Source organism: Notolepis coatsorum (genome assembly GCF_963971535.1).
Source record: "Notolepis coatsorum genome assembly, chromosome: 1".
NCBI classification, from domain to species: Eukaryota; Metazoa; Chordata; class Actinopteri; order Aulopiformes; family Paralepididae; genus Notolepis; species Notolepis coatsorum.
Genome location: NC_140165.1, coordinates 11205518 through 11222118, shown reverse-complemented (window position 1 = coordinate 11222118; position 16601 = coordinate 11205518). Strand labels below are relative to the sequence as shown.

At 41.3% G+C, this 16601-nt stretch overlaps 1 protein-coding gene across 1 annotated transcript in view; it reads right to left on the bottom strand.

Annotated features, from left to right (window-relative positions):
- LOC311228215 (uncharacterized protein) overlaps positions 1-16272 on the bottom strand; it is a gene marked incomplete at its 3' end in the record, with an annotated part of 35807 nt that extends 19535 nt beyond the window's left edge. The window contains exons 1-3 of the mRNA XM_084314126.1: positions 16193-16272; positions 15979-16089; positions 15248-15358 (exon numbers count right to left, since the gene is read on the bottom strand). Of these exons, the coding sequence (XP_084170252.1) occupies positions 15248-15358; positions 15979-16089; positions 16193-16247 (277 nt within the window). The 5' untranslated portion in view covers positions 16248-16272. The remainder of the gene's footprint in view (positions 1-15247; positions 15359-15978; positions 16090-16192) is intronic.
- Between the last annotated feature and the right edge of the window lie 329 nt (positions 16273-16601).

The window sequence follows — 16601 nt, the reverse complement described above, 5'->3', positions numbered from 1 at the left end:
CCCGACGCAGTTCGAGGAAGAGGAAGGCTGCCGCTGTGGTCATAGCTTCTTCATGCGAGTCAGGGGACAGCGATTCGACCGCCCACGAATCTGATGGGAGCGCCGATTGCGAACCACCAGGTAATTACACGGTCTTATATATATATATATATGTGTGTGTGTGAAACGTGTATTTGATGATTTACCTAACGCTTATTGTGTGACTATGTAACGTTAGTTCGCCAAACCAACGCTGATATGCATTTATTATATTCTAGCTCCGGAATCATCTGACGATGATCTCGGCTTGGGTCGGAGGTGTTATGAGTCTGATTCATCGCACGATTCAGACGTGGGACGCGGTGGTGGTCGACGGGGCAACGGTACGTCATGTTTACTAATGCAATGTGAATATTGTTTTACGTGCATGTTCAAATCGATAGTTGAATGATATAGGATTTAGGCATGTACAGGCCACCATGTGCTACACGTTAGGTTGTAATGGTCTTGTGTGTGTGTGTGTGTGTGTGTGTGCATGTGCACGCCCTTTGAAGTGGCCCTTTGAAGTGTGTAGCTATCAATGTAAGTGATAATAGTTGCATGCTGGGCATGAGACGACGTGGTGGTGGTCGACGTGGTAATTGGTATCATGTTGCAATGTGAATATTGTTTTATGTTCAAATCGATATAGTTGATGGCCATGTGCTGCACGGGTTGCATGGATGTGTGTGTGTGTGTAGATGCCAGCCCTTTGAAGTTTGTCTACCTTTAGTTACATGGATGTGTGTGTGTGTGTAGATGCCTCACCCCATGCCATTTGATGTGTGTGTGTATGTGTGTGTGTGTGTGTGCATGTGCACGCCATTTGAAGTGTGTAGCTATCAATGTGGTATCATGTTGCAATGTGAATATTGTTTTATGTTCAAATCGATATAGTTGATGGCCATGTGCTGCACGGGTTGCATGGATGTGTGTGTGTGTGTGTGTAGATGCCAGCCCTTTGAAGTTTGTCTACCTTTAGTTACATGGATGTGTGTGTGTGTGTAGATGCCTCACCCCATGTTATTTGATGTGTGTGTGTGTGTGTGTGTGTGCATGTGCACGCCATTTGAAGTGTGTAGCTATCAATGTGGTATCATGTTGCAATGTGAATATTGTTTTATGTTCAAATCGATATAGTTGATGGCCATGTGCTGCACGGGTTGCATGGATGTGTGTGTGTAGATGCCAGCCCTTTGAAGTTTGTCTACCTTTAGTTACATGGATGTGTGTGTGTGTGTAGATGCCTCACCCCATGCCATTTGATGTGTGTGTGTATGTGTGTGTGTGTGTGTGCATGTGCATGCCATTTGAAGTGTGTAGCTATTAGGGATGTCCCGATCCGATCACGTGATCGGAATCGGCGTCGATCACGTGCTTTTCAGAGTATCGGGGATCGGGAAAAAATAATAATAAAAATCGGCAGTCAAAAAAAGAAAAATTTTATTCAACAAACATGACCATGTCCACGTCTTAAACTCATACGGAGGCCTTAGTTTTGGTTTTAAATTACATATAATATATCATCATTAATGTATTTATTGTCACACAGAGCAGAATAATTATCCACAACAAACACATTCCCCTTTAATTTTCACCTTGCAACAAACATTCCCTTTAATTTAGACGCTACACGCTACACGCGAGTCGCGACCACATCACAACAACAACACGTCGCTCCCGAAACACGGTTAATATCCACTGACTTGAGCAGCTAGACTTAATGTCAGAGGTTTGGAACTAAGCATTTAAAAATAGAAAGTCAAGCCAGTTGCAATGTTTGCAAGGAGGAGATTCCGCGTGGAGGAAAAACTCATGAAGCAGCAGGCTGGAGGCGAAGTTTTCAGATTAACTTTTCAACTGGAGGATAACGTTTCAGACCAGAATGGACCATTACGTAAGTCGAACACTGAATGTATACTAATGTGCAAACATATATTGAAACTTTTAATATTTCTCATATGAAGCAGAAGCACATTTCTCAGGGTGAATGTAATAACAAAAGCCTCCGCTCTCGCGCCCTATTATAGGCAACAGATGGGCTTGTCTCACTCTGCCAGTTTCTGACAAAAATGCGTCAAAATTGATTACTAATGTGAAAGATCGGATCGGAAACGATCGGATCGATAGATATTTAAAATCATATGATCGGGATCGGATCGGAAGCAAAAAAAGGCGATCGGGACATCCCTAGTAGCTATCAATGTGGTATCATGTTGCAATGTGAATATTGTTTTATGTTCAAATATATATAGTTGATGGCCATGTGCTGCACGGGTTGCATGGATGTGTGTGTGTGTGTGTGTAGATGCCAGCCCTTTGAAGTTTGTCTACCTTTAGTTACATGGATGTGTGTGTGTGTGTAGATGCCTCACCCCATGCCATTTGATGTGTGTGTGTATGTGTGTGTGTGTGTGTGCATGTGCACGCCATTTGAAGTGTGTAGCTATCAATGTGGTATCATGTTGCAATGTGAATATTGTTTTATGTTCAAATCGATATAGTTGATGGCCATGTGCTGCACGGGTTGCATGGATGTGTGTGTGTGTGTGTGTAGATGCCAGCCCTTTGAAGTTTGTCTACCTTTAGTTACATGGATGTGTGTGTGTGTGTAGATGCCTCACCCCATGCCATTTGATGTGTGTGTGTGTATGTGTGTGTGTGTGTGTGCATGTGCACGTCATTTGAAGTGTGTAGCTATCAATGTGGTATCATGTTGCAATGTGAATATTGTTTTATGTTCAAATCGATATAGTTGATGGCCATGTGCTGCACGGGTTGCATGGATGTGTGTGTGTGTGTGTGTAGATGCCAGCCCTTTGAAGTTTGTCTACCTTTAGTTACATGGATGTGTGTGTGTGTGTAGATGCCTCACCCCATGTTATTTGATGTGTGTGTGTGTGTGTGTGTGTGCATGTGCACGCCATTTGAAGTGTGTAGCTATCAATGTGGTATCATGTTGCAATGTGAATATTGTTTTATGTTCAAATCGATATAGTTGATGGCCATGTGCTGCACGGGTTGCATGGATGTGTGTGTGTAGATGCCAGCCCTTTGAAGTTTGTCTACCTTTAGTTACATGGATGTGTGTGTGTGTGTAGATGCCTCACCCCATGCCATTTGATGTGTGTGTGTATGTGTGTGTGTGTGTGCATGTGCATGCCATTTGAAGTGTGTAGCTATCAATGTGGTATCATGTTGCAATGTGAATATTGTTTTATGTTCAAATATATATAGTTGATGGCCATGTGCTGCACGGGTTGCATGGATGTGTGTGTGTGTGTGTGTAGATGCCAGCCCTTTGAAGTTTGTCTACCTTTAGTTACATGGATGTGTGTGTGTGTGTAGATGCCTCACCCCATGCCATTTGATGTGTGTGTGTATGTGTGTGTGTGTGTGTGCATGTGCACGCCATTTGAAGTGTGTAGCTATCAATGTGGTATCATGTTGCAATGTGAATATTGTTTTATGTTCAAATCGATATAGTTGATGGCCATGTGCTGCACGGGTTGCATGGATGTGTGTGTGTGTGTGTGTAGATGCCAGCCCTTTGAAGTTTGTCTACCTTTAGTTACATGGATGTGTGTGTGTGTGTAGATGCCTCACCCCATGCCATTTGATGTGTGTGTGTATGTGTGTGTGTGTGTGTGCATGTGCACGTCATTTGAAGTGTGTAGCTATCAATGTGGTATCATGTTGCAATGTGAATATTGTTTTATGTTCAAATCGATATAGTTGATGGCCATGTGCTGCACGGGTTGCATGGATGTGTGTGTGTGTGTGTGTGTAGATGCCAGCCCTTTGAAGTTGTCTACATTTAGGTTACATGGATGTGTGTGTGTGTGTAGATGCAGGCCTCACCATGTGTCCATGCCCTTTGATGTGTGTGTATGTGTGTGTGTGTGTGCAGTGTGTGTACACACACACAAGATCAAAAGGCATGAATCCTCTCCAACACCTTTGAACTTCGCAGTACATGGTGAAGCCTATATATGCAAATTCCATTGATTACAGCACACACATACACACACACAATGGCATGGGCACATGGTGAGGCCTATATTTAAATGCATGGTTGTGTAGCATATGTAAAATTCCATTGATTACAACACACACACATGTACATGCTTTGATGTACAATGGCCGCTGATTTATTTTGTGTTCATACAGGCTCCGAAACCGAATCCGGGGCCAATACACCAACATGCTTGGGTATGTACTAACTACATTTATGTATGTGTAAATGTATTACTATTGTGTTTTATGAGACTTACTTACTGAATGAATTTAATCCAATTCAGATTCTGGCGCAGACCCTGCCGATAGTGACGCTGAGACTGGCAACGACATGGGATCACATTCTACTCCTGCAGGTAATTGTACATGGTGGTGACTGGCTGCTGCTAGAGCCTGGGCCTGGTGGTAGCTGGCTGCTGCTAGAGCCTGGGCCTGGTGGTGACTGGCTGCTGCTAGAGCCTGGGCCTGGTGGTGACTGGCTGCTGCAGGGCCTGGGCCTGGTGGTGACTGGCTGCTGCAGGGCCTGGGCCTGGTGGTGACTGGCTGCTGCAGGGCCTGGTCTGGTGGTGATGGTGGTAAATACAATGACAATACGTTGCCCTAGTGTAATGTATTACATCATGTGATTCTAGAACTGGATGCTAGTCTGGACATGCCGGAACCCGTTGCAGGGCGGAAACGCACATCTAAGAGCGGTAAGTTGGCCTCACTCTGCACACCACTTCCAGCTCTGACCTCTGACCCCCACACCACGTCCAGCTCTGACATCTGAACCCCACACACACTCACTCATTCACTCACACAGTTTGTAACTACGTGGCATATGAATGTCTACAGTAGGGGTGTTATAGTATATTTGTATAATTGACAGGTCGTGGCATGCGACGTGGAGGAGCGAAGAGCAGGGCTGCGATCCGCCAGGAAGAGGAGAATGCCTGGTCTCGTGAGGGCTGGGTGCCTCAAAGGATCCCCTTCACAGCCCAACCGGGGTTGCTCCAGGACGCCAAGGCACTCAGATCTTACCGGCCTGCGAAATGGATGGATCTGTTCCTGACAGATGCTTTTCTGAACTCTATTGTTGCCCAGTCCAACCTCTACGCTGAGCAGTCCATTGCCCGGCTGGACCCCACGCTAACCAGTAGCAGGGCACTGCTTTGGAAGCCCCTCACATTGAAGGAGCTGAAGAAGTTCCTCGGACTCAATTTCCTTAGCAGTGTCCTGCGGAAGCCTCGCGTGGACCAGATGTGGACCACTGACGACATGATGCACACACCGTACTACTCTGAGACCATGCCACGCAACAGGTTTCAATTGATCTGGCGATTCCTCCACTTTGCGGACAATACTTCCCTGGAAGTTAGAGACAAATTGTGCAAAGTACGCCCTGTAGTCGACCATGTAAACGCGAGGTGCAAGGAGCTGTACCAGCCTGAACGCGAGCTCGCCATTGACGAGGGGGTGATGGCATGGCGAGGCCGCCTGACCTTCCGGGTCTACAACCCAAACAAGCCCACCCGCTATGGTATCAAGTCTTACTTCCTGTGCGAATCTCGCACAGGATATTGCTTTTCATTTAAGCCATATTGTCGGGAAGGCTCGCTCCTGGGGGACACGGCCGTCGGTCTGCTTGGACGTCTGTTTGGGGCCGGCTATACGCTCTTTATGGACAACTTCTACAACTCCGTACGTATGTCCGCCAGGCTCCGACAGTTGAGGACCGACGTCTGTGGTACCCTCAGGAAGCACCGGGGCGAGCCAGCCATCATCAAGAACATGACCAAACGTGACATCGGTGTGGGGGAGCGCATTGCGGTCAACAACAAGGAGGTCATGATCGTGGCATGGCGCGATAAAAGAATCGTGAAGACCATCAGCAGCTTCCACGAGGACACCATGGAAAAGGCGATGGTGTGGCAGAAGCAGAAGAAGGGCAAAGCGCTGAGGGTGGAGATGCTCAAGCCATCATCAATCATGGAGTACAATAAATTCATGAACGGCGTCGATCAGCTGGATCAGAATATATCGTACTATCCGGTTACACGTAAGACTGGAAAGTGGACCAAAAAGTTTGTGATGTATCTGATATGTATGTTCAACGCTTTTGTCTTGTACAAAAAAAAGCACCCACACGGGCATTACTCCAACCTCTTCCGGTTCACCAGGGCTGTGGCGCGGACCTACACAGACGGTAAGGAGAAGATTCCTGGGGTGACAGCGGAGATGGAGGCGGAGGCAGGGGAGGAGGCAGGGGAGGAGGCAGGGGAGGAGGCAGGGGAGGAGGCAGGGGGTGGGGATGAGGAGGAGGCAGGGGCTGAGCAGGTGGGGCGTGTCGACCCTAGGGCCATCATTGTGTGATACAGACAGAACCATGTGTACCGGTACATAGTATAGCTAGCTGAGTGTAGTATAGTATAGTGTAGTATAGTATAGTATAGTATAGTATATTGTAGTATAGTATAGTATAGTATAGTGTATGGGTAGTTGCACTGTTTTCTGTACAAGACAAATGCGTTGAACACATGTATTTGGGCCACGGTTGTCGATATTGCATAGGCATGTTTGGACCACTTGCAGATGAGACGTTATGTTAGCGATCTAGCTGTATCGACTCCATTCATAATTTGCATTGTGTGTGTATATAGTTTTTTTTTTTTATCTTTTTCCCCCCTCATTTTTACCATTTGCACAGAACCAATGGTTGCTGACAGTCACCCAGTTTATAAAAGTATATACTGTAGGTAACATACCACACTTTTCTAATGCAGTCCATTGGCCTATTATTTATATACTTTGGAAGCATGTATTGGATATTTTTTGGTCCACAGATCATCTGGCGCTTCATCCATTTATCAATGGACAATGCAGTCATCGATGCGAGAGACCAAGTAAGATATGCCCTGTAGTTCATGTGACGTGAATGTTACCAGCAAACTTCTAAATGCACTGAAACAATGGTTGGTTATCCTCCAGTGTTCACTTTTTATAAGGTATTGTCTTGGTAAATTACCATAATCCTATACTGTGAATGTTACCAACAAACTCCTAAATGCACTGACACAATGGTTGGTTATCATCAGCCAGTGTTCACTTTTTATAAGGTATTGTCTTGGTAAATTACCATAATCCTATACTGTGAATGTTACCAACAAACTCCTAAATGCACTGAAACAATGGTTGATTATCCTCCAGTGTTCACTTTTTATAAGGTATTGTATTGGTAAATTACCATAATCCTATACTGTGAATGTTACCAACAAACTCCTAAATGCACTGAAACAATGGTTGATTATCCTCCAGTGTTCACTTTTTATAAGGTATTGTCTTGGTAAATTACCATAATCCTATACTGTGAATGTTACCAACAAACTCCTAAATGCACTGAAACAATGGTTGATTATCCTCCAGTGTTCACTTTTTATAAGGTGTTGTCTTGGTAAATTACCATAATCCTATACTGTGAATGTTACCAACAAACTCCTAAATGCACTGAAACAATGGTTGGTTATCATCACAGTGTTCACTTTTTATAAGGTATTGTATTGGTAAATTACCATAATCCTATACTGTGAATGTTACCAACAAACTCCTAAATGCACTGAAACAATGGTTGATTATCCTCCAGTGTTCACTTTTTATAAGGTATTGTATTGGTAAATTACCATAATCCTATACTGTGAATGTTACCAACAAACTCCTAAATGCACTGAAACAATGGTTGATTATCATCACAGTGTTCACTTTTTATAAGGTATTGTCTTGGTAAATTACCATAATCCTATACTGTGAATGTTACCAACAAACTCCTAAATGCACTGAAACAATGGTTGATTATCCTCCAGTGTTCACTTTTTATAAGGTATTGTCTTGGTAAATTACCATAATCCTATACTGTGAATGTTACCAACAAACTCCTAAATGCACTGAAACAATGGTTGGTTATCATCACAGTGTTCACTTTTTATAAGGTATTGTCTTGGTAAATTACCATAATCCTATACTGTGAATGTTACCAACAAACTCCTAAATGCACTGAAACAATGGTTGGTTATCATCACAGTGTTCACTTTTTATAAGGTATTGTCTTGGTAAATTACCATAATCCTATACTGTGAATGTTACCAACAAACTCCTAAATGCACTGAAACAATGGTTGGTTATCATCACAGTGTTCACTTTTTATAAGGTATTGTCTTGGTAAATTACCATAATCCTATACTGTGAATGTTACCAACAAACTCCTAAATGCACTGAAACAATGGTTGGTTATCATCACAGTGTTCACTTTTTATAAGGTATTGTCTTGGTAAATTACCATAATCCTATACTGTGAATGTTACCAGCATATAATGCACAGCAACAATGGTTGGTACTGATGACTTGTCACCCAGTTTATTGAACATATTTTACAATAAAAATGTTCATGGCATCACAAAGTTTCAAGTTTTCTGCATTGTAAAGTATTCTGTATTTTATAATAATGTTGTCTGGACCTACACCAGTAGTTATAACTTACTTGTTCATTAGCGCCAGGCATGGTGGTTGATGAGGTAGTAGTATTTCCAGGTGAAACTAATTGATATATTATCAATACAAGATATTATTAGTTCTCAAGTTCTCAAGTTCTTTAATAGTTGTCATACAGAAGTACAGAATACTTTCATACAAAATGCTTCTTACTGTTACGCTCCAGAGACTGTGCTAGACAAGATAGTATCAAATAACATAATAACATAATATAGCATGAATTTAGAAGAAGAAAATGAGGTCACAGTGTTCGGTATAGACATATGTACAATGTTCTGAGTTACCATATAATATACAATACACAATACTATGCAGTGTACTAATGTACAGTACTATCTAGTGCAAAGCAGAAATGGGATGAGGTACAATTTTAGGTACAATTTACAGTAAGGTGTACGAGTTGTAGTGCAATCCTTCATCCATAAATATAAAGTGTGGGGAGTGGGTGCTACAGTGTGTTTGTTTAAAGTGGGTGTGTGCTATAAAGTGTGTGGAGTGGGTGCTACAGTGTGTTTGTTTAAAGTGAGTGTGTGCGTGTGGATGTGTGTGCTATGTGTGTTTGGTGGTTGTTGTTGTGTAGTGTTCATTCATTGTTCGTTTAGCAGCCTGATGGCCTGGGGATAGAAGCTACTTCTGAGTCTTTCTGTGCTCGCCTTGAGACTCCTGTATCGCTTGCCTGACGGCAGCAGTTCAAAGAGGCAGTTGTTCGGGTGGCTCGAGTCCTTAATAATTCTCGTAGCCTTCCCCTTGCAACGCTTGTAGTAAATGTTCTGGAGGGTGGGGAGCCCCCCTCCAATTGTGCGTTCGGCTGAACGTATCACTCTTTGTAGTCTGCTTTGGTCTTTTGCAGGTCTATTACTTTATGAATGTGTTTATCATGTATGGACGAATAAATTGGAAAACGGGTAGGTACAGAGCAACACAGTGTCTACAACACAGGAGCAGATTATGCACAGTACATGAATGAGAAACAGTCAAAATGTTTTTTTGTTTAGTTTATTGCATGCACATGATCTATAATACCTGATCGGTACAATATCTACTAACCTGATCAATACAATATATTCTCACCTGATCGATATAATAGTATTACTGCATTTCAAGTTTGTCAGTCAGTCGGACTGTCAATCAATCAATCAATCAATCAAACAATCTATGAATCAATCAATCTATGAATCAATCAATCAAACAAATCAATCTATGAATCAAACGATCAACAAAACAATCAAACATTCTATCAATCAATCAAACAAATCAATCTATGAATCAAACGATCAACAAAACAATAAAACATTCTATCAATCAAACGACCAACAAAGTAATCAATCAATCAAACAAATCAATCTATGAATCAAACTATCAACAAAACAATCAAACATTCTATCAATCAAATGACCAACAAAGTAATCAATCAATCAAACAAATCAATCTATGAATCAAACTATCAACAAAACAATCAAACATTCTATCAATCAAATGACCAACAAAGTAATCAATCAATCAAACAAATCAATCTATGAATCAAACAATCAACAAAACAATCAAACATTCTATCAAGCAAATTACCAACAAAACAATCAAACATTCTATCAATCAAACGACCAACAAAGTAATCAATCAATCAAACAAATCAATCTATGAATCAAACGATCAACAAAACAATAAAACATTCTATCAATCAAACAAACAAATCAATCTATGAATCAAACGATCAACAAAACAATAAAACATTCTATCAATCAAACGACCAACAAAGTAATCAATCAATCAAACAAATCAATCTATGAATCAAACTATCAACAAAACAATCAAACATTCTATCAATCAAATGACCAACAAAGTAATCAATCAATCAAACAAATCAATCTATGAATCAAACTATCAACAAAACAATCAAACATTCTATCAATCAAATGACCAACAAAGTAATCAATCAAACAAATCAATCTATGAATCAAACGATCAACAAAACAATCAAACATTCTATCAAGCAAATTACCAACAAAACAATCAAACATTCTATCAATCAAACGACCAACAAAGTAATCAATCAATCAAACAAATCAATCTATGAATCAAACGATCAACAAAACAATAAAACATTCTATCAATCAAACCAATAAAACAATCTGTCAAAACAATCAATCAATCAAACCATCCATCCATCCATCCCAGTCTAAATTGCTTTATAACACGTTCAGTACCTATTATCACCCCGCCGGCACACCTTTCATAAAAGTGCCTGTAACTTCTGTTCTAAATAATTTACCTCCACTTTTATCTTTTGTTGACGTTTTTTAACTTGTAATTGTGAACGAACGAAGACATGCAGAAACAAACGTTTTTTTGCATTGTGTACATCAACTTGTCGTCTTCAAATGAGCCCAACCATTTCCCCATAGTTATAATATAAAATATAGAAATAGCTCCGCTAAGATCATGAGATATGCTAGAATCGTCCAGGAATCCTGGCAACCCACAGTCATTTTCCGGATTTTTGGCCGGCACCCAAAGTGTTAACACTTTGAGTGCCACTCACGAGATATCTCGGGTTTTTAATAGTGACGTTGAATGCCACTCACGAGATTTCTCGGAATTTTTTATTTTTATTTTTTTTAGCGATCTGAAAATTTATTGCATCACCCGAGCCTACCCGAGTATAGCCGAGCGGCGCCGGCGATCACTGTGGAAAAAAGCGGCCCCTGTCGTCTCCCAGATGACATAAGTGATTTTGGAATGGACTCAATGAAAATGAACCACATTTTCCAGTCCACTGATCCAGCCGGGGTTACCACAGTTCATTCTGGAACCTCAGATCCCCGCTGATCATGGAGTTCTACAGTATCGCGTTGGATCCATACACGTATCGATTTTTTCGAATGGTGATCAGGAATTGGAATATACCAGTTGGATACCATCTGATGTCAGGTAAGGACTCTATGTTATCAGTGTTAGGATAATCAGAGTAAGTTTGATGAAGATATAGGCTGTTTTGTGAAATGTCTTCTTTCGGTTTCACTGTAAAAGTCAGAGAGGAAATCAACGAGGCGATTATCCGTGCGCGGCCGTAATGTGCTTGCGTGCACGTATAATATTGATCATCTAGCGTTTATTTGAAAACGATTCATAAAAAGGCAGACGAATATCAACGTTGTGGAATATTCCACTAAAAGGCGATTTTCATAGAATGCTCCAGAATGGGCTGTTTTTTATATCAAAACGGGGGCTTTTCTAACTGCTCTGAAACGGAAACGAAGCGATAAAAAAACAATCTGCCTTGACAGCACTGACTGGAAAATAGTCTTTGATAATGCGATGGGCAGATTAGACACATAGCCATAATTTAAAACATAGATTAGGCGATATTAACGTTAACATTGGCGCCGATGGTGGCATTCAGCCGGTAAAAAGGAAAACCAGGCGTGGCGCTCAAAGTGTTAAAGGGGACATGTACTATAAATGTCATTTTTCAGTCTCTAGCATTGTATTATAGTAATAGGAGTTAGTATCAATGTGTTTTAGTGTCTAAATAGCATATTGGCGGATTGCTCTGATTCAGCTCAGATCATTTCCTTCTCCAGTAAATTAGGCCATCCTGATTTGAAGGCCTGAATGACGTTACTCAGGCTCTGGGTAGCAGACAGTGATGTGATTGGCTCTGTGGTTGTAGCTAATGCCCGCCCACAATCTACATAGACTGACTGTACACAGCAAGTGGAAACCACTTCCTCATACTCTGCGTGCACTCTGGAGGGAGAGAGAGAGAGAGAGAGATAGAGAGCATTCAGGAGCACTTGGGGGGGGGGGGGGGGGGGGGACCTGCCGCGCCACACACACCTCCGAACGGGAGAGTGATAGAAAGAAAAAAAGGAAGAGAGAGGGAGGAAGGGAGGGCCCCCCCGCGCAGCACACCCGAGAGGCAGAGAAAAAAAAGAACGGTAACGGTGTCTCTCTCTCTCGCTCTATGGGTAACGGATGTATTCCCGGTAACCTGCCCCATTTCTAAGCCATATAACCCAGGACGTTATACAAACAGCATTAAAATCTTTTCTCATGTCAAGAATGATTGTTATAGATGCCAAATAATTCACCTTTAAAAAAAAACATCATGTAATGAGGGATGGCGGACCTCTAAAGTTGACCTAAGTTACCGGGAATACCAATTCACTATCTCCTCCAATTTAAGAGAGAATTAAAATGTTGTGGTTGTTTTGTAGGGATATCATCATCATGTAACATAATACCATAGTTCTCCCCGAGTTATCTCAAGAGAATTCAAATTTAGCTGAATCTGAAGGAAAAATCCAGGTATGGGATATGAGTCAACATAGTTCATGGCCTTCAATTGATAACAAACAAAAAAGGCTTAATTTTCATGGCAGATGCATATGTTTTGGGCATGATCTTCGCACCCCAATGAACAACCAAAATGAGTTTCGTCTTTTGTGGCCAATTATTTTAGGAGATAATTACGTTTCACATATTGATCCCAGGTTACCGCAAATACCTATCCTCACAATTCCAGATAAACACTTAAATCTCCTAGTAAACCAGAATTACTAGAATGTGTTGTGTTTTGTCTGTTAAAATGAGCAAAAACAAGGAAAGGGTATTCCCAGTAACTTAACAAACAAGTGCAAAAAATACAGTTCTAGAACAAGTATTTAAATTTTTTCTATATTCAAGAAAGTGGAAAGGAACCCAACATTTTCAATTGTCTGCACACAATCGTTGTTTTGTTATTCCAAGATGGCATTTGAACTGAATTTTGGAAAAAACAGGTATTCCTGGTCACCATGCCCCTAGTGTGTGTGTACTGTATGTGTGTGTGGGTGGGTGGGTGTACACTGTATGCATTTGTACAATATTTGTGTGTACAGTATGCGTGTGTGTACAGTATGTGTGTACAGTATGTGTGTGTACAGTATGTGTGTACAGTATGTGTGTGTACAGTATGTGTGTACAGTATGTGTGTACAGTATGTGTGTGTACAATATCCGTGTACAGTATGTGTGTGTACAGTATGTGTGTACAGAATGTGTGTGTGTGAGATAACACAGTGTATCTTCATTGATCTCAATCAGCTCTGCTCTGTTTTGTCTCGTCAGCACTTTCTCTGCCCTGATGAGACAAGATACAGGAGCTGGGAGGGGGGGGGGTCACATGTAGGGGGGGGGGCACATGTAGGGGGGGGCACATGTAGGGGGGTCACATGTAGGGGGGGGTCACATGTAGGGGGGTGTGTGTGTAGCTTGTAGCTAACGGCCTGGGCCTCCATGATGTGTTGTTAGTTTGTAGCTAACGGCCTGGGCCTCCATGATGTGTTAGCTTCAATTCATTAATTACCGGAATACATATAAGTTACCGTGAATACCTATATGGTAATGGTATTCCTGGTAACCTCTCCTTTTCACAAGTCACCGGAATACATATCAATATCTAAAGTTACCGTGAATACCTAGGCATGGTATTCTCGGTTACCCATAAGTTACAGGAATCTCTCTCCCTCTCCCTCTCTCTCCCTCTCTCCCTCTCTCTCTCTCTCCCTGTCGCAGACTGTGTGGACTGACTGTCACTCAAAGTGCTTATGGGCGGAGCCAGGCCATAACAGCCTGAAATCTTGAAGCTGAAAAATTATGGTTTTTGGTGATTAGAAATATAAAACAATGATTTAAAAAAAAAAAAAACATACAGATGTCTTCTATACACTCACAGGAATTGTGTAAAGTTGCCCAAATAGTGCTAGGAATAGCAGTACATGTCCCCTTTAATTATTCCCGGTAATGAACTGAATGAACATCAAATCAATAGGACGTTACGTATGTGCAGTATTATTGAACATCGAATCAATAGGACGTTTCGTATGTGCAGTATTATTGAACATCGAATCAATAGGACGTTTCGTGTGTGCAGTATTATTGAACATCGAATCAATAGGACGTTTCGTGTGTGCAGTATTATATATTCGACCACTAAAGCTACAGGAAATCCCACAGAGGAACACTTCCGGTGAGGATTTCAAAGTAAAGGATGGCATGTGGTTCATTTCTATTATTTGCGATTGAGGAACAGGGTAATTTATAAGAATAATGTTAGGACTTATTGCTTCATAAACTTGTTGCACAAATACTATGAACTACGTTTACTGTGTACTTTTTGAGAATGGCAAAATTCCCTCCAGAGAAGGAGCATTTGATGTTGGATAAAAAACATTTCTTCCATAAGTAGTTTATGACACTGCCATGTTTGTACTTAATACTTCTTAAGACTACTTGCACAAATAATATGAACTAATTTTACTGTGTACTTTGAGTAATTTGATTTTCAAAGTCCTCTCCATAGAACAATGAGCATTTTAAACTAACTTTGATGTGGGATAAAAACCATTTCTTCCATAAGTAGTTTATGAAACTGCCATGTTTGTACTTAGTACTTCTTAGACTACTTGCACAAATAATATGAACTACTTTTACTGTGTACTTTTAGTCATTTACTTTATCAAAGTCCTCTCCATAGAACAAGAATGAGCATTTGAAAATACCACACTTTGTTATAGTAAAACAAATAGATTGAGGCTTCATGGAAAGAAAGAAGAGGGAAAGCTGTGGACACAGAGACATATAACTATGCTGCAACAGGGGATGGACAACAAGAGAAAAGAAAGACAAGGAAAAGAAAAGTAACATACTGGTCTCCTGGTCTGTGGGCTCCTCCTTCAGCCCAGTGGACATATCCGTGGGGGGGTCTAGCGTGTCCTGAACCTCCTCTATTTTAATCATCAGTAGGTCACTGGGTGGATCTAGAACAGAGGGAGACAGAAAGGGTATTTACAGTGGCATGAAAAAGTATTTGCCCACACTCTGATTTCTTCTGTAATTACAGATTTATTTTTAATCTTTATACAAAATCTAAAACAGGATGTAATTGAGTCCTGAGCCTCTTCTTTCATGATTGATAGGAAGTTGGAGGTAGATCTGGGGCAGAGGGAGACAGCAACTAAGGAAATACTCCAGTATTTACAGTATTATTTGACAATTATTATATTTATATACTGAACTTTATTTAAAATAAAAAACAAACATACTTCCTTTTCCTCCATTAAATTTTTTTAAGTTAAACAAGACCATTGACCCCTTTAGCTAAGGCTTAATAATACATCACAGTTGGGATCCCTTCTATCAGCTTAGTTCTCCTGGTTGCTATTCAATCCGGCAGGGGAACCAGGACAAAGGTGTTCCATTTATAAAAGAGATACCAGAATAAAGTGCTCCAAAGAGTTAGGCTGAATGTGAACAAGAGTTTGATCAAATTAAAGAATGAGGGGAGAGAAAGCAATGGCGACAAATACTGAGACATACAAACATGCTGGAGCAGACGAAGGAGAAGACTAAATCCAGATAAGAGAAAGAAACAACATACTGATATCCTTGTGGTCTGTGGGCTCCTCCTTCATCTCAAAGTGAGTATCCTTGGGTGGCTCTAGCGTGTCCTGATCTTCTTTTTTAACAATCAGTAGGTCTCTGGGTGGATCTGGGACAGAGGGAAACACAACTCAACATACTAGTCTTTATTTACTTCTGGGTCTGGAGAGTAAACTAAAGTATCTTCAGTAGGAAGTCTTGTTCTGACTTACAGAGGTCCTGCTGGTCTGATTCCTCCTTCATTCTAGTAGGTGTGCTCTTGGACATCTTCTACAGGAACTGGAGTTTTGCTACAAGGATAAATGCAGATGGTCACAGAGAGCCCATACTGTAGATCCAAGTCTGGAACTGACTGGTCAGCCAGGACATATATAGAGGCTTCTCTCCACCAACAGTATGGAGGGGAAAAGAAAGAGAACTGTAGGCCAATTAGTTGACATGCTTTTATTCAAAGCCGATTACATAAATGCAGGACTTAATTTGTGCCAGGACCTGCCAGATTGAGGCCCCGTCCACACGAACGCTGGGTTTAATGTAACCGTGATTGTATGTGCGCAGTTGCACTGTTCGGCCACACACAACCGGGGATTTGCTACACTGCAACCGCGGTCTTTTGAAACC